We start from the raw sequence: 22,732 nt of genomic DNA on the forward strand, positions 1-22,732 counted from the left end.
TATTTTTTAAAAAAACCTTCAGATTCTCAAGTATTTACACAACTGCAGTAGCTGGGACTTGAGGAAAAGAACAAATATCACAAAGATATCAATAAAATCAGAATTGTTGACATCTGAGTCTTCTGCCCTAACTGGGTTGCCCACAACAGGTCCCTTTGTCTCCCCAGGATATTCCTGGCAAACACAATAGCCCTGTTAGAGTTGGTCAAAATGTTTGAATCAGAAAAACAGTTCATGGTACAACAACTATATTTACAACTAAATTAAATTTTGGTGAAATATGATGTTTTGTCAAAGTCAAAACCTTGCATGAAATGAGCTAGAGCAATGGCTAGGGTGCTGGCCCACGATGTGGGCGACCCAGTTTCAAGGCTCCCTCATTCAAAGCAATCTGAGATTAAAACTCTCTTCTACCTAATTTACAGCAGAGTTTTCCATTCCCACTCAGGCAGAGAAGGGACTTCAACTTGTCACTCCCACATCCCATGCTGGTTCCCTAATGGCCACCCACATACACACCCAAATGCAGAACAAAAACAAATTTCAAAACCACAAAATTTGCCACAAAATGGAATTGTCATCTTCTAGTCAGCTCTAGTCCTGACTCCTTTCTATGTCCCCTCCACACTTCCCCATCTTTGAGGAGGAGCATCAGAGGCTATTTTTTCTCCACCCAAATGGCTCTTTAAGGAAGTCACCTGCTACAGACTACTGCCTATTCAAACCTGAAAGGATCTTCGCAAGAGTACAGTCTACTCCCGACTTTCTGAATAGCATGGGGGGGGGCACGCTGATTTTGTTCCAATAATCAAGAGGGTGGGAGCCGTTCAATTGGTAGGATGGCCGTCCCTGCTGCCGGGGGGCTCATCCTCCTCCTCGCAGACCTGTCCAGGAGTCTCTGCTCTGCCCACTCACTCTCTCTCTTGTGACAGCGGGACTGCAGAGGGCTCCTAGGGCTGCTGCAGGGCCAGTGACACCTGATCTCAGCAGACGCAAGGTGCTGGTGGGACGCTGCAGGCCTGGTGGGGCAGAGCAGAGTCTTGGCCAGCAGTCTGTGCTCCGGGGACAAGGAAGGAATTCAGATAATGCAGAGGTCTGGATAATAGGGTTTTGGATAAACGGGAGTGTACTGTATTATTTATTTATTTGTTTATTCAGTTATTATTTCACTTACATTGCAGTTTCACCTAGATGCCTTAGCCAGGGTCGGCGCTCCATTGTGCTAGGCACTGTATAATACAGTAAGTTATAGTCCATGTCCCAAAGATTTTACAGTACATGCATCAGAAAGCAGCTGAAATAGCAAACATCCTGGTTTAGCTACCAGTCATTGGCTTTACTGAGTACAGGAGATGAGTCTACCTTAATCACTGTGGTTACAGAACAATAGCTACACAGATCCTGAGGTTTTCTTGTAACTGCATGTTAGGGTTTGTGGCATGTTTCTCATTCCTTGTACTCAATCACACCTCTCTTTTTTTTCAATAATCGCAGTTGTTTGGTATGTGTGGGCTGCAGCCTGTCTTTCAGAAGACCTTTTTAGGAGTGCCCCCCCCAAGGAAATTGTTGTAGTCCTGGCTCCAGGCCCCTTCTGCTGGACTCTGATTGTGGGAGGCTCACTGGGATGGTATATTCCCTACCTTCCCTTTCTCTGTATACATCAGAGAGGAGACAAGGAGACAAGCCTGTGGGTGGGAGATGTGTCTCGTGGTAGAAAGAGCTTGACTATAGAAGAAATGAGGTTCCATTTGGAGATTTGAATTCATTCAACTCAAACCTTCATGTAAATATGCAGGGATTAGCTCAATGCCAGCCTTTATGAACTTAATCTACAGGACTCCATTTCCAAACAATATCTCTACTGATTCTGAAGGGTTCATGCAGCCTTAGTATTTCTGACCTCCCACCCACACTCTTCATCTGGCAAATTAAAGAATTAGGTTTGATTGATAACACTAAATACTCACAGTAGGAAAGGGTTTGGATTCACAGTGAGTCAAGTTAGCCAGTTCTGGATCCCGGTGCTGTGGATTTCAGTATTGGCCTTTATCACCTCCTCTTGTAATAGATTTACAATATATTAAAGCACATAAGCTTTCTTGATCAGCGGCATATAACTTTTATAGTACTGCTATAGATGTTAAGATTTGATGTATGAAGTGGATTCTTTTCCTTTGTCTTCATGTCAGCAGTTATTTAAAAAGTAAGCAAGCTGATGTTGGGTTCTTTGTTATATGTATCACACATACCAAAATGCAGATAACTAGGAAAAAAAAGACAAGTTGAGAAATCTTCAGTTTTCCCTGAATGTTTTTCTGAACTATATATTTAACTATGTTATTGGGTGGCATTAAATTCTGCTATAGACATTTTTAGGTGGTTTATTTATATGAAGACATATTAATCCATAGGGGAAAAAATGCTCCCTACAGAAAATTGGAAAATCACTTCCTCTGCATATTTTCTGCAGCTCTGTCTACTGTTCACATGAACATTAAGCAGACATCTAAACTAAATGACATTTGAAATACATGTTTTTTTTCATTTTAGGCTATGGCACAGAAAGAAGATATGGAAGAAAGAATCACTACCCTTGAGAAGCGGTATCTCAGTGCACAGAGGGAATCCACCTCCATACATGACATGAATGATAAACTGGAAAATGAACTGGCAAATAAGGAGGCCATTTTGCGTCAGGTTCAGTATCTGCGGAGCAGCTCTCTTCATGCAGATTTAAAGTTAACATGAAAGAAAAAAAAAATGAGTCCTGAAGTTGTGGTAGGAGGTTTCTATTAAAGTAGGCCAAGTTTCTCATTCTAAATCAACCATAACAGAGCATGGACAAAATTGCCTTTAAGAAAATCAGTCAGGTCAAAGTCTGTAAGGTTCACATTAGCTACCAGAATCATAAATATATTGTCCACTCAGCTCCAATTTGTCCAATTTGTCCACTCAGCTCTGTGAGGTATCTGTGCTGAGTTATGTATCCCTGTGGTGTCTGCACCAGTGCACATCAAATCACATGAGCTAAGCAAACAATGATCAGTTTGTTCCCCATGTTTACTTGGATATCATTGGTCACATAAATGTGAATAAAAATGATATATTTTAAAAGAAAGATTATTCCACCAAATACTGGTCATTTGCAGAAAATGGGTTTTAATAAATGAAAATATTTTAATAATGCATGAATTACACAGATAATTGTGTCATCCATGTATCTTCTTTTTAAAAAGGTTTACAAGGATGAGATAGTTTTCTTTTATGTCATATTTTCTTTCTGCGATTGTTGCAAAACCTCAAGTTCACAGTTGAAATAGGGGACTCCAAAGCCCATCATTTAGAACTTATTCAAATTTATGGATTCTAGAGCTAAAAAAAAGCTTTTAGAATCCTTAGGGTTTGTTTATCCTATAGGAAGGGAAGTTTTCTAGTAGTTCAGTCAGGAGACTGGAAGTCAGAACTTACAGGTTCTATTCCTGATTCTTTCGCTGGCTCAGTACAACCTTGAGTTAGTTGGTTTTAACCTCACAGGCACAGGATTTAAATTTCTGTAAAATTTGTGTAGATACTTCACTGGGGTGCTGTGAGGCATTATTAATTATTATATTTCAATATTTGTTGTCATCAGGTGCTATACAGGAGAGTGGGCACAAGTACTTTTGAGTACCAGAACCCTCAAATTGCTTCTAGTTGTAGTCTGTCAAACTCAAAGTGATTTGAGTTTGACACTCTGTCAAACTCAAAGTGATTTGAGTTTGACAGAATAATCCTAGTTATGTGCCAACTAGGTCATTTGTGATTAAGTTTGTGAAACAACAAAACTTTGGCTCTGATTCTCCTTTGTGGCTGAAATACACACTGCATAGGGTGGTTGGGAAGGGGTGGGGGCAAAAATGGCATTGCCTTCCAGTATAAATTAGAGCAGCCTCAGAGTTGCTCTTACATATGCTTCAGCAGATGAAAGTCAGTTGGTGCAGTGAAGCTCTGCCCCAACCCTTGTTCTTCTGGGAATTCCCAGCACATCAGATTCTGTAATGGTGGCTGGCTTAGAATCACAGAGGGTTAGGGTTGGAAGGGACCTCAGGAGATCATCTAGTCCAACCCCTTGCTTGAAGCATGGCCAATCCCCAATTTTTGCTCCAGATCCCTAAATGGCCCCCTCAAGGATTGAACTCACTACCCTGGGTTTAGCAGGCCAATGCTCAAACCACTGAGCTATCTCTCTCCCAGAACTATTCAACTAGCCATGCTAGGGTGGGAAATGAGGTACAAGAGAGATCTGCTACCTTTAAGGCACATTTACACAGCCGTAGTGCTATAAACGGGCCATAGGGCAACAGAGAATCAAGTCCTTTGTCTGACCAATGGATCAGGTGAATGGAGGACATTGCTTATAGTTTCAGGTAAGGATTACAATATGGATAGAAAACTGTAATGCAGAACCATGTATATTGTTTAAATTTTGGAGAAGTGAGTTTCTTTCTCTCCGTTAATAGACAACAAAGGTTTATTCTTTAATTTTTCAAATGTCTTATCCGTAAACAGTATATAATGCAAAAGAAAAAAAAGAGCTCCCCCCATCATAAGGCACTTTGAGAATACCTTGATAACTAAATTGTCCTCTAATTGAGTGAAACCCCATTAAAATAAAAATATTTATGTTAATTAATGAGAATGAAAAGATCAAAACAAAAACTTTTTGGGTTCTATTTTGAAAGTTGCTTGAAGACTGTCATTAATTTTCCTCTTTAACCGTAACAACAATAGATGAAAGCGCAAGATACCTATATCAGCTGTTAGTTTTTTATTAGCAATTTAAGTAGTTTTACAATATGCATAAATTGCCTACAGAGAATAGTAAGTACTGATAATTGTGCTACATAAAAGCAGGCTTAGAATACATTTGCAGCATTGCAACATCAACAAAATACATTTTAAACCTTATTACCAGTCAGAGGATTAAAATACCACTACAAAAGATTACAATATTTACAGCATGCTCTTGTTAGTCCCACCCTAAATTCATTGGAAGGGGACAATTAATACTAAGTGAAATCATATTCATTTTGTATGTTTCATAGGGCAGGAAATGCCCTACTTATCAAAAGAAAACTGAAAGGCCCACCCTTTTTTCCCCTCTCTGTACTTCTCTTTCATTGATTATCAAAGGTTCAGTAATTCCATTTACATAAAACAAGATTTAACTGTAAATTCACAACAAAAAATTAACTGTGCAGCATTAAGCAAATAGCTGACAGGAACTAATAATAGATGTCCTTGGATGCGTAACCAGTGCTGATTTCATCATCACACTAGTGGTATGTTATTGGCATCAATTTGTTTCAACAATTTTTTAGCAAATGTATCCTTCTAAAACATGTATTTCTCCCCAGTCTCTTACGCTCTCAGTTTTGCAGTAGAGACGATGTTTGTATCTGTGGCTTTCAAAACTCTGATTTTACTGGCACAAGCGCTGTCTGTTTTCCCTTGGCTGGCACTTATAGCGCACAGATCAGAGGGAAAGGAATGTTTCTTCATCTTCATACTTTACAGATTGCAACTTCTTTACTTGGCCTTGATATGATCTCCTTAGTCCTCATATCAGTCATAGAGTAAAAGGCCCACACAGTTCCATACTTGGATTAATCCTTTTCACAAACTCTCTTGCAAGCTGGAGAGTATCTGTGTCTGAACCCAGTTGGAGTGCCCGCTTCAGAAAGGCCCCCAAGAATTGCAGTCATTTCTTAATTCTACCTTTTTATATTTTCTGTTTTCATCTCTGGGTTTCAGATGGAAGAAAAAAACAGACAGCTGCAAGAACGTCTTGAGCTCGCTGAACAGAAGCTGCAACAGACAATGCGGAAGGCTGAGACCTTGCCTGAAGTGGAGGCTGAACTGGCTCAGAGAATTGCAGCACTGACGAAGGTACTGCACTGAGAAATAGGTTCATTTCAGAAATGTTTGGTTTAACTTTGGTTTAATACATTCTGTATTCCTCCCTACAACAACCATAACAAAAAAGGACTTCATTTCAACCTCATAAGAAATGCGGGGAAAATATGCTGTGTAGATGCACGGTAAGCAAATGTTAATTATGTAACATAAGTAATATTACCCTGGCTTTATTAATGCCATTGATATAATTTGATATATCACATGCGTTGACTGTATTTCTCACAGTCTTTATTGGCAGGTGCAGTAACTACTCTTACTTTAGATTACATTATATTTAAAAAGATGTCATGGATTTCCAACAAATTTGTTAACCCATTTAGCTTTCAAATAAATAAACATTTCCCCTTTAACTCAAAAAAATCAAGCTAGTAAATCATTTTTCCATAATGTTATTTACACCACATTAATTAGGAGAGACACAATAATCATTTTCACCACAATAAATGACACAAAATTACAAAAAATTTCTTACTGGCTTTTGGGATTAGTGGTGTGTGACATAAACAAAGCCATCTTGAATATTGATTTTCTTTAATTGATTCTTTGTGGACTACAATTGATAAATCACAAGGAAAAATATAAAGCCCTAAAAGGACCAAAGACAGTCTGGTTTCTCTGTTAACAATTTATTGTACAACAGCTTTCGTGAAGAAAAACAATAAGACAAAAGTATGTTTTAAATTATGCAAAATTCATGTATTGCTCTCTACCACATTTTGCAGATGTGCATGCTGTTAATGCTATAGTGTAATTCAAAGTATTTTCAACTTCATTAGGACATGTTGTAATTCTCATAAAATCTTTAATCCTTCATATTTATAGTCGGATGAAAATGAAAAACTCCATACAGCATAGTATGTTACACATCATTTTGGTTTATTTGAATTTTCCTTTCTCTGTCACTACAGAACACTGTACTAATTTTATTTGGCAACTAATTTTCATATTTTAACAGAATTCTAAAAAAGACTTTTTATTTGTCCCTTTTTATCGGGTCTTTATCAGATTTTGTTCAATATCTCCATAAATGATCTGGAGGATGGTGTGGATTGCACCCTCAGCAAATTTGCAGATGACACTAAACTGGCAGGACAGGTAGATACGCTGGAGGGTAGGGATAGGATACAGAGGGACCTAGACAAATTGGAGGATTGGGCCAAAAGAAATCTGATGAAGTTCAACAAGGACAAGTGCAGAGTCCTGCACTTAGGACGGGAGAATCCAATGCACCGCTACAGACTACGGACCGAATGGTTTGGCAGCAGTTCTGCAGAAAAGGACCTAGGGGTTACAGTGGACGAGAAGCTGGATATGAGTTAACAGTGTGCCCTTGTTGCCAAGAAGGCCAATGGCATTTTGGGATGTATAAGTAGGGGCATTGCCAGCAGATCGAGGGACGTGATCGTTCCCCTCGATTCGCCATTGGTGAGGCCTCATCTGGAGTACTGTGTCCAGTTTTGGGCCCCACACTACAAGAAGGATGTGGAAAAATTGGAAAGAGTCCAGCAGAGGGCAACAAAAATGATTAGGGGACTGGAACACATGAGTTATGAGGAGAGGCTGAGGGAACTGGGGATGTTTAGTCTACGGAAGAGAAGAATGAGGGGGGATTTGATAGCTGCTTTCAAGTACCTGAAAGGGGGTTCCAAAGAGGATGGCTCTAGACTGTTCTCAGTGGTGGCAGATGACAGAACAAGGAGTAATGGTCTCAAGTTGCAGTGGGGGAGATTTAGGTTGGATATTAGGAAAAACTTTTTCACTAGGAGGGTGGTGAAACACTGGAATGCGTTACTTAGGGAGGTGGTGGAATCTCCTTCCTTAGAAGTTTTTAAGGTCAGGCTTGACAAAGCCCTGGCTGGGATGATTTAGTTGGGGATCGGTCCTGCTTTGAGCAGGGGGTTGGACTAGATGACCTCCTGAGGTCCCTTCCAACCCTAATATTCTATGATTCTATGATTCAGTGCCTGGGTGGCTTATAGGGTTACCCTGACCATTGTGTAATTTAGTCAAGAAGGAAATAGAATACAATTTCTTTTACCTCATTAAGACAAAATCAGTATTCAATAATCAAGATTTTGTGCTGTCCACTTTAGGCATATGGTTTGGGAATCTGAAAGGGAACTGGGAAATGCTGGAAAAAAAGAAGATTCAACTAAAAGGAAGCTGTGTAAAATAACGAACAAACGTTACAGCATTTTGTAAAAATTATGGTGCACGTGACCGAGGCACCCTTCTCCACTTTAAGTTTTCCACCTGTGATTTATTCGGCAGATGACCTGACATTTTAATGCCCTTAGCAGAATATTGCTTTATATTTAAGATGAAATTTTCTTTTATAAATTCTCCAGTATTTTAGGCATCAGTAGTTTTTCTTCATCCTCAAGCATGTCTTTTGTTGCTACCATTTTTTTTCCTGAACAAACACTTAATGTTGTGAGAAGAATATCTCATCTCAGTCATGCAGGATATTCAGTATACTTCAGTACAATATAGTCATTATTCTGATCATAAACATACTAAGACATACATTTTTGTGTGCCTTTTTCACAATTTTTTATTTGGTGTGATTAGAGGACCATGAACAGAATGGACGTTTCATCCAAAATGGCCTTCATCCAAGTTTTTTGTCCAGAGAGAAACTCTTCAAAGATATTTGGACTAAGTAATCTAAATAAGAGTTTCACTGTTCCAGGGGCTTGATAGTGGCCATCATTCTGTTGTATCGAACACTGGCAATGCATGAAGTTGGAGAAATTGCAGGCCGGTAAGCTGCAAGTAGGATGATGAGCAAAGTCAGATTGATAGTCCACTACTGGCCAGGGGTCAGAGTGCAGTCAGATATCAAGATAGATCACAGGAATAGGTGCCCAGGGCAGTGGTGGATTTAGAGTTAGTGGAGCCCTGTGCACAGCTTCATTTTTGCCCTCCGCCCTCCCCCGTAAGGACCCAGCCAAGAAAAAGAACATTCTCTCTTATCTCCCCCACCCCCACATTTTTCATTCTTTTTTTCCTTCATCCTCCTCCTATATTATAAGTAATAGGAAGAGATATCATTGCTCTCTATAAATATATCAGAGGGATAAATACCAGGGAGGGAGAGGAATTATTTAAGCTCAGTACCAATGTGGACACAAGAATAAATGGATATAAACTGGCTAGCAGGAAGTTTAGACTTGAAATTAGGCAAAGATTTCTAACCATCAGAGGAGTGAAGTTCTGGAACAGCCTTCCAAGGGGAGCAGTGGGGGCAAAAGACTTATCTGGCTTCAAGACTAAGCTCGATAAGTTTATGGAGGGGATGGTATGTGGGATAGCCTAATTTTGGCAGTTAATTGATCCTTGACTATTAGCGGTAAATATGCCCAATGGCCTGTGATGGGATGTTAGACAGGGTGGGATCTGAGTTACTACAGAGAATTCTTTCCTGGGTGTTTGGTTGGTGAATCATAGAATCATAGAATATCAGGGTTGGAAGGGACCTCAGGAGGTCATCTAGTCCAACCCCCTGCTCAAAGCAGGACCAATCCCCAATTAAATCATCCCAGCCAGGGCTTTGTCAAGCCTGACCTTAAAAACTTCTAAGGAAGGAGATTCCACCACCTCCCTAGGTAACACATTCCAGTGTTTCACCACCCTCCTAGTGAAAAAGATTTTCCTAATATCCAACCTAAATCACCCCCACTGCAACTTGAGACCATTACTCCTTGCTCTGTCATCTGCTACTACTGAGAACAGTCTAGAGCCATTCTCTTTGGAACCCCTTTCAGGTAGTTGAAAGCAGCTATCAAATCCCCCCTCATTCTTCTCTTCCATAGACTAAACATCCCCAGTTCCCTCAGCCTCTCCTCATAAGTCATGTGTTCCAGTCCCCTAATCATTTTTGTTGCCCTCTGCTGGACTCTTTCCAATTTTTCCACATCCTTCTTGTAGTGTGGGGCCCAAAACTGGACACAGTACTCCAGATGAGGCCTCACCAATGGCGAATCGAGGGGAACGATCACGTCCCTCGATCTGCTGGCAATGCCCCTACTTATACATCCCAAAATGCCATTGGCCTCCTTGGCAACAAGGGCACACTGTTAACTCATTTCCAACTTCTCGTCCACTGTAACCCCTAGGTCCTTTTCTGCAGAACTGCTGCCGAACCATTCGGTCCGTAGTCTGTAGCGGTGCATTGGATTCTCCCGTCCTAAGTGCAGGACTCTGCACTTGTCCTTGTTGAACTTCATCAGATTTCTTTTGGCCCAATCCTCCAATTTGTCTAGGTCCCTCTGTATCCTATCCCTACCCTCCAGCGTATTTAACTGTCCTGTCAGTTTAGTGTCATCTGCAAACTTGCTGAGGGTGCAATCCATACCATCCTCCAGATCATTTATGAAGATATTGAACAAAACCGGCCCCAGGACCGACCCTTGGGGTACTCCACTTGATACCGGCTGCGAACTAGATATGGAGCCATTGATCACTACCCATTGAGCCCGACAATCTAGCCAGCTTTCTATCCACCTTATAGTCCATTCATCCAGCCCATACTTCTTTAACTTGCTGGCAAGAATACTGTGGGAGACAGTGTCAAAAGCTTTGCTAAAGTCAAGGAACAACACGTCCACTGCTTTCCCTTCATCCACAGAGCCAGTTATCTCGTCATAGAAGGCAATTAGATTAGTCAGGCATGACTTGCCCTTGGTGAATCCATGCTGACTGTTCCTGATCACTTTCCTCTCCTCTAAGTGCTTCAGAATTGATTCCTTGAGGACCTGCTCCATGATTTTTCCAGAGACTGAGGTGAGGCTGACTGGCCTGTAGTTCCCAGGATTCTCCTTCTTCCCTTTTTTAAAGATGGGCACTACATTACAGTTCCTGGCCAATAGGAGCTGCAGAGTCGGCGCTCGGGGTAGGGGCAGCCCGCAGAGACACACACACACCCAGGAGCCGCAGGGACATGCTTGCTGCTTCCAGGAGTGGCACACAGGGAGGGAGGCAGAGCGGACAGGGAGCTGCCTTACCCCTGCTGCTGGCATGTCTCTGTGAGCCTCTTGCGGGGAAAGGGGCAGCAGGTCTCCATGTGCTGCCCAGGGTGTGCAGAGACGTGCCAGCAGCTGGCTGCTTCCAGGAGTGGCATGGGGCCACCGGCCATGGAATGCAGGCAACTTGCCTGTCTGAGCCCTGCTGTGCTGCCGGCCAGGACTCAGGGGCAGGTTGGCAGATGAGATTTGTCCTGCATTTTGGGGGCCACTGCATTGTTTGTTTCACGGTAAATCCGCTCCTGGCCCAGGGGCCTTCTGGGATGGATTGGAGGATCATCATATCTCAGTTGTTGTGATTTCCTTTTTTCACTGCAGTTATCTCAGGGTAGCCACATGTGTTAACAACTGTCTCAGGATCTGCCCTATGGGAAAAATCTATGATAGACCCCAAGTTAAATCTGCTGTGAAGACAAAGCTTTAGTCTCTTGAATATCTGCACAAACCTTTATAGAAGACTCCATGATCCTCCCCTCCAACATGATCCCTTCTTCCTCATATGTGATATTTATTTTTTGGAGGTGATGCAGGCTGACTGGAATTCAACATCTTCAAGGGAGTAGTCTGTCAGATATGTTTCCCTCTCTGGTATTTTCAGGGAGTGGTCTGGGGATCCCAGTCTTAATCCAGTCTGGGATAGTCATCATCCCCATTCCTCCACCCAGCCACATCAGGCGGTAATGTATTGTATTGAGGCAGCAGTTGTAAACAGCATACTCAACGAGTTGAGAGATGAAGAAAAATAAAGTGAAAGTTACAGGGACAGGTGAGAGCAAAGTTTTTAATGGATGTGAGAAATTAGTATGCATTAAGAAGAGAAGGAGCCTGAAGAGAGTGAAAGGCTGAGGAAAAGTGTGAAGGAGAGGACAAGGGAGGCAGGAGGAGAGAGGTCACTGAGGCAGGGGGATGGTTTAGAGTACAAGAGAAATATCACTGTTTGGGACAGGAGAGGAGGTGGAGGGAGAAGGGGAGATCAGGTTAGATTTAATCAACTTTATTTTTGAAGAGCTTGACAAGATCCTCTGTGAAGAGAGAGAGGTGCGGGAGCTTAGGTGGTTTTATGGCAAAAGACAGTTGGGATCAATATTTGTGGAGTAGTAGTTCAGCTTGATGAAGAAAATGGCAGAACTGAAAGAGAGAAGGAATTTGGGTGTCTGTGTGCTCATGGGACTTTCAGCAGAGGCACTTAGCAAAGAATATAAAAGTTGGGGATAAGGCTAGGTTTGGGAGTTGTTGGTAGAGACCTTGTGGTGGGAGAAATAGATGAAAAAGGCAGACCTGAGAGAGAAAGCAGAGTGGAGAGAGTCACTGCCTGAGTGAATGGAAGAGGAATTTGGAGAATGAGAATGGTTGAAAAGACCCCCACACACACACATGTCCCTCTCTGCCACCCCCCCACAGCCCCACCACCACAACTGCACTGCATCCCAACACACACAGACCTCCCCCACTGCCCAGCACCTCCCCATAGGCCCCTCCACTGCCTAGCAACCTAAAACACACAAACCTCCCACACTGCCGAGCGCCTCCTGTCCCCTCAAGGCTGAGTGCCCCCCCCACGACCCCGTAGAGACCTACTCCCCCATGCCCTGCCCCCGGCCACACTAGCTGGCCCCACTGGGAGGTGATTGTGTCTGCTGGGCTGAGCCGGCACCACAGCCAGAGCTGGCCCCAGGGTGGGGATCACTCCGCCCCTTGGGAGCAGTGCAATCTGTTAGGCTGGAGCAGGAGTGGGGTCTGCTCAGGGTGGGCTCCCTCAGGACCCACAAGCCTGGCAGGATCTGGCCAAGACCCCTGTGTTGCTCCCTTCCCCACACCCCAACTGGCTGAGACCAGCCCGACCTCTGCACCGGTCCCAGGCAGCTCAGCCCCTGGGAACAGGCAGGGCCCTGCAGGTGGTGGGCAGCAGACACCGCTCGGAGCTGGAGCCATGCTGGGGAGCAGGGCAGATCCTTGGGATGCAACCCTTGAGAGCCTGCCAGGCCTGGCTGCACTCACTGGCCCCGCAGCCAGCAACCCTGCCCAGCCCACATGGCAGAGCCCAGCTTCTGGGTGGCACCGGCGAGCTCCCAACAAGCGAGCAGAACCTGCTGGCTGGGAGCTGATGACGCAGCAAGGCCTGGGTGCTGGACTGCCCCAGGTAAGGAGCCAGACCCGGCTGTGTGGATAGGTTAGGGGGAGTCTGTAATAGGCCCCTTCCCAGTGTGAGCCTGGCGCCATTGGCACCATTGTAAACCCAGTACTGAGTTGCTTAACAAATCTAGTTATACCCCAGTATTCTGGATACATATTTTCAATAATTGTCGCTGAATACCGCTCCAGGTATTTTACTGAGCCTCCTGAAGAGAATAACAGAAAATAATTACTTATGTCTTTTATGCAAAATATCTAGACTTCTGTGTCAAGGGTTGCACTGGAGTGTGCTGAAATTTCATGAGCTGTTCAACACTATTCATAGTACATTCTTTTTAAATTTAGCCACTGTTTGTGTTAGGACTTAACCCATGATCAACTATGGAACATGCATGTGGTGTTCAAAATTCAACCACATTATTGTGATCAACATTTTTTACTTGCTACCCTGAGAAAACTTTAAAAGTTTGGCATTTGATTATGATGTCGTATTTGAGCAAAGTCAATACAAAATAGCAGCCAAAAATTAGCGTAATCCCTTTGGTTGCTAGTATGTTTTCCGATGCACTTTTAAATCTTAAAAGCTGCACTTTTAAAGCATGTTTAAATCTCAGTTGGACTGGAGACATTTATTGCAATATCACTAGAGCTTTAAGTGTCCTTAGTTGAATTATAGGACTGCAAATAAACAATGTACACAGTACACATCCTCATCTAGAATTTATTAATTCTGCCTCTGCTTTAACCAGACCCGTAACAGAAGTTAGTTTCCAATGTCCCAAATAGAATATAATTAAAGGAGCAAAATTTGAGGAACAGAAAAAGAAGCCAAAAAGAAGTTGAAAGAGAACCAATATGCCTGAACATTAAAATATATACATATATATTTGGAACTATGACATTGGTCTTTATTCTCATTTACATTAAATTATGTTCATTTTAGACTACTAGAGCAGTGTAAAGAGGCTATGGCGTAAATGAAAATCAGGCTCATTGCCTTTTATAACAGAAAATATCATATCAAATACCTTGATGACTGGAGCTCAGGTTATTTAAGCAAGTATATAACTTTAAACATATGAGTAATCTTACTGAAATGAATATGTCTGCTTACACCTATGCTTAAGTACCTTGCTGAATCAGAGGTGTGGATTCTAACATGCATGATAGTCATCATAGGGACTGGATAATCAGATACTTATAAAGAGGCTGTGTGCATTTTGGTAAGAAATATTAATAGAGTTTTTCCTATAATGATAAATACTTTGATATTCTACCCTGTTTGTTTTATTAGTGCCTCAGACCAATTGTGCAGTTAAAGAATGATCCATTGTATGATTCTGTATGAAAATCCTTCCTAAAATTTAAAATATAGACGTGAGCAGCACATTTGAATGAAACAGCTGCCCAGACTTCTCTATCAAGAGTGTGCTATACAAGGCAGAACCACTTATCAGAAGTCTTGAGTGAGGTGCTCTTCAAAGCTAGAAGTAATGTGCCTGAACATATAAGGATCTTGCATGTGCATACAATTATTTATGTGAAAGTATTTAGAAAAATTAAATTTAACTTTGCACTCAGCCATTAAACCTCACAGTAGTTTAATTTTCTAGGAATGATGCTTCCAGGAAGTTCTCTGTGACCCTGAAAGTAAAAGGTTTAAATAATCTGTAATTCCCTAATCCTGTGTTTCTGCTACCCCTCAATCAGTGATTCAGAGCTCTGAGAACTTTTTTCAAGTCCTATTACTGAGTCATATTCATCCAATAACGGAAGAGAAACTATATCATATGACTTACGTGATGAAATACAACTAACTTATAAAGCTCAAATTTATAACATTGAGTACTGAATACTCAATATCAAACTGATTGTGATTGGTCCATATAGTAATAAATAAAAATATTTATTACTAGTTTCAAATAATGACTAGTCCAAAGAAATCACAATCTGTTTGCAGATAATCCACAATCAGAAAAAGAGGCTAAATTAATCAAAGAATTATCCAGGACATTTACATTTAGGCTTTACATTTTACAAGTGAATAAACTTCATAAATACTTTGCAGTTGAAAATTATGTTAACTAAATAACATTGTATTCAAAAAACCCAGTGGTTAGGTATAAAACTTCATATATCAGTGTATGTGTATATTCATACTGTTCATAATAGGAATGAATCCATACTGACAGTTGCAATTTATATTTATAAAACTGAACATCAGTCTAATTTTGTGTCAATGACTCTTTAGTTCTGATAATACCATTGAAGTGATTTTAAATTATGGTGTACTAATGGTAATTACTTTGATAGGTATACTTAACTGTTATTTTGCTAAATCATTTATAGATGACAATTTCACTAACCAAGTATTACTTTATTAATAATGTTAGATGTGTTGAGAGTTTGCTCATCTGGTGATCCAGAATTCACCTCTTGAGAGAATGGCTACTCAGAGCATTTGGCAATTAGGAGCTCACAAAGACCAGGCATTGGTAGCACCATGCTATCTGTGCTCCTTATGCATGTCTCTTGTTTCCATAGCAACATATTCAACATAACATTCAGTTTTACAATGATACCGTAGACTTCCTTGGTAAGAGGGAACATGGAGACCCATATTTTAGAACAAATGACTTATTCAGCTGTTCTTTCAGAAAAGCGTTGAATCTTTGGATGGACTACCATATTTCATCTTCAGTACCTATACTGTTTTAAATTACTTTTTATCAAATTAATGCATTTTTATTTATAGGTTCTTCTCTTAACTATGACCTTGATCTTGCAAAGGGATCACCTTTGAAAAGTTTGGGAACTATATTGTTTTACTAGAATAAAAAGGGGTTACTTGATCTATTCTAAAATAGAATCCTAAAACTTGAGCCTTATTTTATATGGTTAATTCTTCGTGTTTTGTAGTAATGATGGAATCTGGCATAATATTGCACAGTTACTGTAAATGACTAATCCATTAATTTAGTATATTCTACAACATATGTGCATTGTTTTCATTCCTATAAAGTGGTAGCAAGAATTTTAAAGAACTTTCTGACATTGGCCTCTCAACATCATATTCTGGTGTTTAGTTCACCATAATTCCAACTACTACATTAGACCGTATTAGCCAGAGTTGCTTTGATTTCACTCTGTAGTAACATTTCATCAGCCAGCCATCACTAACCTTGAACTTCCATATCTAGGTTGATAGCTTTTTTAGCATTCCATTATTTTTAGTTGATCCACATCAACTGCATCACATCCACCAACTATCAGTGTAGTTTATTCCACATAAAATTCAAAGTATTAAATTTTCAGTCACACTTTTTGTTTAAGCATTCTGTGCTGTGTTCTTTTCAGTGTCAGTGTCTTTAGTTCTGATTTTTCAATTTTGTCCCTCTCCTTTTCCTTAACTTGTTAGTCTGATCCAACCTCTTCTACCTCATCTGATGATTATCAATATGTTATGGAAGCTAAGCTACAAGAAATGATCTCCATACGTAGGAAGGTAGTCCTACTGGACTTTACTTTCTATTGCTAAATAGAATCCATCTGATTTGTTTTCATTTTTTTTATTATTATTTTATTGATAATCAACCATCGTGCAGTTCAGTGCTTCAGGAGCTTACAATTTTACGATGGCAGGTTTGTGTTCAAACCATGCACAGTCTGCATGTTACATTTGGCTGATTTCATTGCTCATAAATAACTCCAATATTTTGCTGATGCTTGGATGTAACAGGCCTTTGTAGCTGACACATTTCAAGCAATGCTGTTCAGCTGCCTGTTTAAATAAAGTTTATTTTTTGAAAACTAAGTTTGCAGTTAGTAGTAGCTTGCTTTATATTTTGTTTAAACTTTGCTGACATAAAGATTTGCAAAGCAATTTAAATTTCAGACCGAGTCTTCGTATTTTTTTTACAGGCCGAAGAAAGACATGGTAACATTGAAGAACGTATGAGACACTTGGAAGCTCAACTTGAAGAAAAGAATCAGGAACTGCAAAGAGTATGTGTATTGCAGACACTTTATTTTCTGTGCTTAGCATTTGAAATATAGGGCCAAATTCTGCCCTCAGTTACATGCCTACAACTTCATTAATTGAAGAATAATGCTTTTGTGAGTCTGAGAGCAGAATCTGTGCTGTATTTTTTCATCAACTTAGTCAACTGATTTAAATTTCGTTTTAGTTGGCTATAAACAGTCTGCTGATACAGAAGTTTCTAATAAACCTTGATCAGGAGTTAATGTGTATTGATCAATAGATGAACTTAAAGTATAATTTCTTCTGTTGCTGGATATTTTAATGAACATGTCTTCAATCACCATAAAATCTGCGTATTTTAATAGGGCATTAATTAACCTGGAAACTTATCATTGTGTTTCCTTTGTTCTGTACTGAAGGCAAGACAAAGAGAGAAAATGAATGAGGAGCACAACAAAAGATTATCAGATACTGTAGACAGACTTTTGACAGAATCCAACGAGCGCCTGCAACTACACTTAAAAGAGAGAATGGCAGCACTTGAGGAAAAGGTAAAGTGTAAAGGGCAGTATAAACTTAAACTGAATAAGGTTACTACTGGTATATATTTTATCTGGATATAAATGTGATGCTGATTCTATGATGCACAGGCAAATATGAACCTAATAGCTACAAATCTAATCAAATTTTTAGCATCAAGCAAAATATTAGATATTTGTACCGTGGTAGAGTTTTTATAATACTGTGGATAATATATAACTTATACAGCTTTTACATGTTCAAATCGAGGTACATACTTTTGTGAAAGAACCCTCCAAATGCCATTGTGAGGTGGATATTATCTCAATTTTTACTGATGGGGAACCAGAGGTGGAGGGCTCACCCAAGCTTGCCCACAGCCACAACATGAGGCAGTGGCAGAACCCGGGTTAAAATTCAGGAGTTCCCAAGCCCTAGATCTGTTCTCATTCCTGAATTGCATCCTGCCTCTTCTGTGCAGTTAAAAGTTTACATAACAGATATATGCTCATTTATTCCCAGATAAATGTTTTGTTCAGGGTAGGAGTGAGATGTATGGGTAAATCAGTGACCAGAGAAAGAATCAATTATGGCAGTTCATAGAATCATAGAATATCAGGGTTGGAAGGGACCTCAGGAGGGCATCTAGTCCAATCCCCTGCTCAAAGCAGGACCAATCCCCAATTAAATCATCCCAGCCAGGGCTTTATCAAGCCTGACCTTAAAAACTTCTAAGGAAGGAGATTCTACCACCTCCCTAGGTAACGCATTCCAGTGTTTCACCACCCTCCTAGTGAAAAAGTTTTTCCTAATATCCAACCTAAACCTCCCCCACTGCAACTTGAGACCATTACTCCTTGTCCTGTCATCTTCTACCAGTCTAGAACCATCCTCTTTGGAACCACCTCTCAGGTAGTTGAAAGCAGCTATCAAATCCCCCCTCATTCTTCTCTTCTGAAGACTAAACAATCCCAGTTCCCTCAGCCTCTCCTCATAAGTCATGTGTTCCAGACCCTTAATCATTTTTGTTGCCCTTCACTGGACTCTCTCCAGTTTTTCCACATCCTTCTTGTAGTGTGGGGCCCAAAACTGGACACAGTATTCCAGATGAGGCCTCACCAATGGCGAATCGAGGGGGACGATCACGTCCCTCGATCTGCTGGCAATGCCCCTACTTATACATCCCAAAATGCCATTGGCCTTCTTGGCAACAAGGGCACACTGTTAACTCATATCCAGCTTCTCGTCCACTGTCACCCCTAGGTCCTTTTCCGCAGAACTGCTGCCTAGCCATTCGGTCCCTAGTCTGTAGCGGTGCATTGGATTCTTCCATCCTAAGTGCAATACTCTGCACTTGTCCTTGTTGAACCTCATCAGATTTCTTTTGACCCAATCCTCCAATTTGTCTAGGTCCCTCTTCCTACCTGCCACCGTACCTACTACTCCTCCTAGTTTGGTGTCATCTGCAAATTTGCTGAGAGTGCAATCCACACCATCCTCCAGATCATTTATGAAGATATTGAACAAACTCCACTTGATACCGGCTGCCATCTAGACATGGAGCCATTGATCACTACCCGTTGAGCCCGACAATCTAGCCAACTTTCTATCCACCTTATAGTGCATTCATCCAGCCCATACTTTTTTAACTTGCTGACAAGAATACTGTGGGAGACCATGTCAAAAGCTTTGCTAAAGTCAAGAAACAATACATCCACTGCTTTCCCTTCATCCACAGAACCAGTAATCTCATCATAGAAGGCGATTAGATTAGTCAGGTATGACCTTCCCTTGGTGAATCCATGCTGACCTTTCCTGATCACTTTCCTCTCGTGTAAGTGCTTCAGGATTGATTCCTTGAGGACCTGCTCCATGATTTTTCCGGGGACTGAGGTGAGGCTGACTGGCCTGTAGTCCCCAGGATCCTCCTTCTTCCCTTTTTTAAAGATGGGCACTACATTAGCCTTTTTCCAGTCGTCCGGGACTTCCCCCGATCGCCATGAGTTTTCAAAGATAATGGCCAATGGCTCTGCAATCACAGCCGCCAACTCCTTTAGCACTCTCGGATGCAACACATCCGGCCCTATGGACTTGTGCAGGTCCAGCTTTTCTAAATAGTCCCTAACCAGTTGTTCTTCAGTGGATTCCACTAATCCCTTCCTTATCTTAAAGAGAAATAAAAAATAGGTGTGTTTAACACTTGCTTGAGGAGGGAAGGCTGGAAGATGATTAATGTGATGATATTGTAGACTCAGCTTGAGGATTTGTGACACAAACATTCAGAAACATTCTCCATTTGCTCCTGTCTTATCTATTGCTTGGCTCTGAATGCATCCTTGAGATGTTTCCTGGGATTATTGGGGAGCAAATCCATGTTTGGCCCTCTGAATTTGAGTAATTCCACTTTAGCCATGCCAATTCCACTCTTCTTCATACATAGACAAAGACTGAAATGTATTTCACTCACACAAAGCCACTGGCTCAGGGACTCTTTCTGAAGTCCCAAGTCCCCCCTGCATCATTGATATGCTGGTTTCTGGGTCCCCATCGCTTCCATCCCATAACATGACAATGGGGTTTACATTGTGCAAAGTTGCTCTGGCCCTCGACACCATGAGGAATTTCACTCTAAACATCAGATTCCTTTGTGTAAGAGAAAACTCACTGAAGTCTCCTTAAATAGTTGAAGAAAATGATCTATTCCTTGGAAATCCTCATTCAAATACACCTCCAGCCAAATTTCTCCAAGGCGACATGTACACCTGCAGATTTTTCTGCTCCTGAGGCAGAATACTGTAGAAAGTAGAGAATATGCCCATCACAGAGAGAACCTGTGGGGAAAAGAAAGTGTAAAATCTCAGATTAAGATATTAGAAAAGTGTCTTCTGTCCTTGAAAGAAAATATATGGATTGTTTATAGGGTTCTTGATCTGACCTCTATACATTCCAAAAGTATTAACAGATTCATATTGAAAATTCTGTGGAGAACAAGGTAGATCAGTTCACTTAATTTAGTTAACTTGATCAGATGGCAGCTTCTGGTACTGGATGTTTCCTCCTGTTTTATTTACATTTCAAATGTCTTTTTCTCTCCTAGAACGTTCTAATTCAGGAATCTGAAAGTTTCAGGAAGAACCTGGAAGAATCTTTACATGACAAGGTACTATATAACTCTCCTATTTTATCTGTAATCTCATTGTTTTACTTTAGAAAAATCATTCGATATTATTTGAATATGAGAAAATATGTTTGTAGTGTACTTAACTTCTCAAACTGGCATCTGGAAATTGATCAAACAGCAGTAAAACACTCCCAAGGATCCTGGAGTAGATGGTTCTTTACCCACCCAGTTGCTTAAGCTAGAAATTGATGCTATATAAAAATGCTCCTAGAAATATAGTGTATGGTTGAAATCCTGGCCCCACTGAAGTGAATTGACTTCAGTGAGGTCAGGATTTCACCATACAAATTGTAGTTCTTAAAAAGACAGGTTTAACAGAGATTTTCATGTAAATGGTTATACGTCTTTAGTTAAGAATATAATTATTTCATTTGATGCATTTACTCTAACAGGTGCAGTGAAATTATACTAACCATAGCTGAAAGGTGCCTTTTTGAGTTCAGGGCAATTTAACCACAAAACATTGATTTAGTGAATCAGTCAAATTAATTATAAATGTTTATTCCAAACACAAGTTTTTAGTTTTATTTTAAAGATATACTTGCCTTAAAGGCAGTAGAACACAAAAATACATCCATCTTTAGATTTATACATAAAGCATTTTTGCAGTGTGTCCAATTAAATTAAAATACATAATGTAGAATGGAAAAAAATACAGCTGCACTTGTTCCTAAGGGGAAAGTAACTATTACCATATGACACTCAAAACAAACATGAAGTGAGAAAAATGGCAAGAGAAAATATCTGTTTAAATCTGTTGTTATTTTACTCATCCATAAAGTAATTTTGTAGAGAGGAAGGGAGGTGTTGTGGTTAAGGCACTGAACTAGAGCTCAAGAGATTGTGATTCAATTCCTGACTGCTACAAATTTGCTGTGTGACCTTGGGCAAGTACTTAATGTTTCTGTGCCTCAGTTCCCAATGCGTAAAATTGAGATAATAAACCTTGCTTTCAGCCACTATTTGTACTGTCCAGACTGTGAGCTCTTTGGAGAAAGAACTGTCTATTATGTATGTGTACAGCTCCTTGCAAAATGGGGCCACTAGGTACTAGCATAATGTAAATAATAATGATATTATTACCTCTATATGTAATACACTACTACAAAAATATGTAAAATAGCTGTTGTCACTTAATTTTGGGCTAGGAATGTGGCAGCTGTATAGGAATCACTTCTTGGATTTTCAAATAAATCAAACTTCTCCTTCCCATTACCCCAAATGTAAAATTGCACCTATTTTGGTGAAATTGGGACTATAATTTAGTCTGGGTTAAATTACAGTAAAATGTCAGAGGTCCTCTCAGGGGCACATGAAAGGTCTTAGTGTTGCTACCACTGGTGCAGCTGAACTGATGGTGTATTTTATGGGTCCCATTTTTTTGCCAGTGTAGGCAAGCTGTAATTGTGCCAATGTTATCCCAAGTTGAACTGCATTGGCTTAATAAAGTCATGTTAGAGATGAATATGGGTAATTCTTTTTCAGTTAGGGTTCTAGCCTGAATATTCATATTACTTATTGATATATATGAACAATCAGTTATATATTCTGAAATTAACTTTTTACAAATCTGCCTGAAGATTTGAAAAAAAATTATGTATTTATTTATGTATTTATTCTGAGGGAATGTGGGAGGAATAGGGAAGAAAAGAGGAAAAAAGAGAGATTCTTAGTTCAGTGGGTAAGCCCCACAGCAATGCTCAGTGCATTTACCATAGAAGTGTTCCCTTCACAAATGATCACATTTTTATTTCTTACTTTCTAAACTACAAAATAAAATTCCTTGAATGATTTATTTAATTTTGGCAAAAGAAATGCTAATACATTTACAGTGGTCAAGTAAATTTAGTCTAATAGACATGGCATTAATTAAATGCAGTTATTAAGAATTAATTAGCAAGTGATTTATATCACCAAATCACTTCTATATTTCTC

General features: G+C 40.3%; 1 protein-coding gene across 4 annotated transcripts in view; it reads left to right on the top strand.

Moving 5' to 3' along the window:
- PPFIA2 (PTPRF interacting protein alpha 2) overlaps positions 1–22,732 on the top strand; it is a 611,661-nt gene that overhangs the window by 484,717 nt on the left and 104,212 nt on the right. For all 4 annotated transcript variants that reach the window (XM_084639583.1, XM_084639582.1, XM_084639585.1 and 1 more), the window contains 5 exons: positions 2,551–2,697; positions 5,794–5,928; positions 17,037–17,120; positions 17,517–17,648; positions 20,714–20,776. In XM_084639583.1, coding sequence (XP_084495709.1) covers positions 2,551–2,697; positions 5,794–5,928; positions 17,037–17,120; positions 17,517–17,648; positions 20,714–20,776 — 561 coding nt within the window. The remainder of the gene's footprint in view (positions 1–2,550; positions 2,698–5,793; positions 5,929–17,036; positions 17,121–17,516; positions 17,649–20,713; positions 20,777–22,732) is intronic.

This window comes from Lepidochelys olivacea (assembly GCF_965140295.1).
Source record: "Lepidochelys olivacea isolate rLepOli2 genome assembly, chromosome: 1".
Taxonomy (NCBI): Eukaryota; Metazoa; Chordata; order Testudines; family Cheloniidae; genus Lepidochelys; species Lepidochelys olivacea.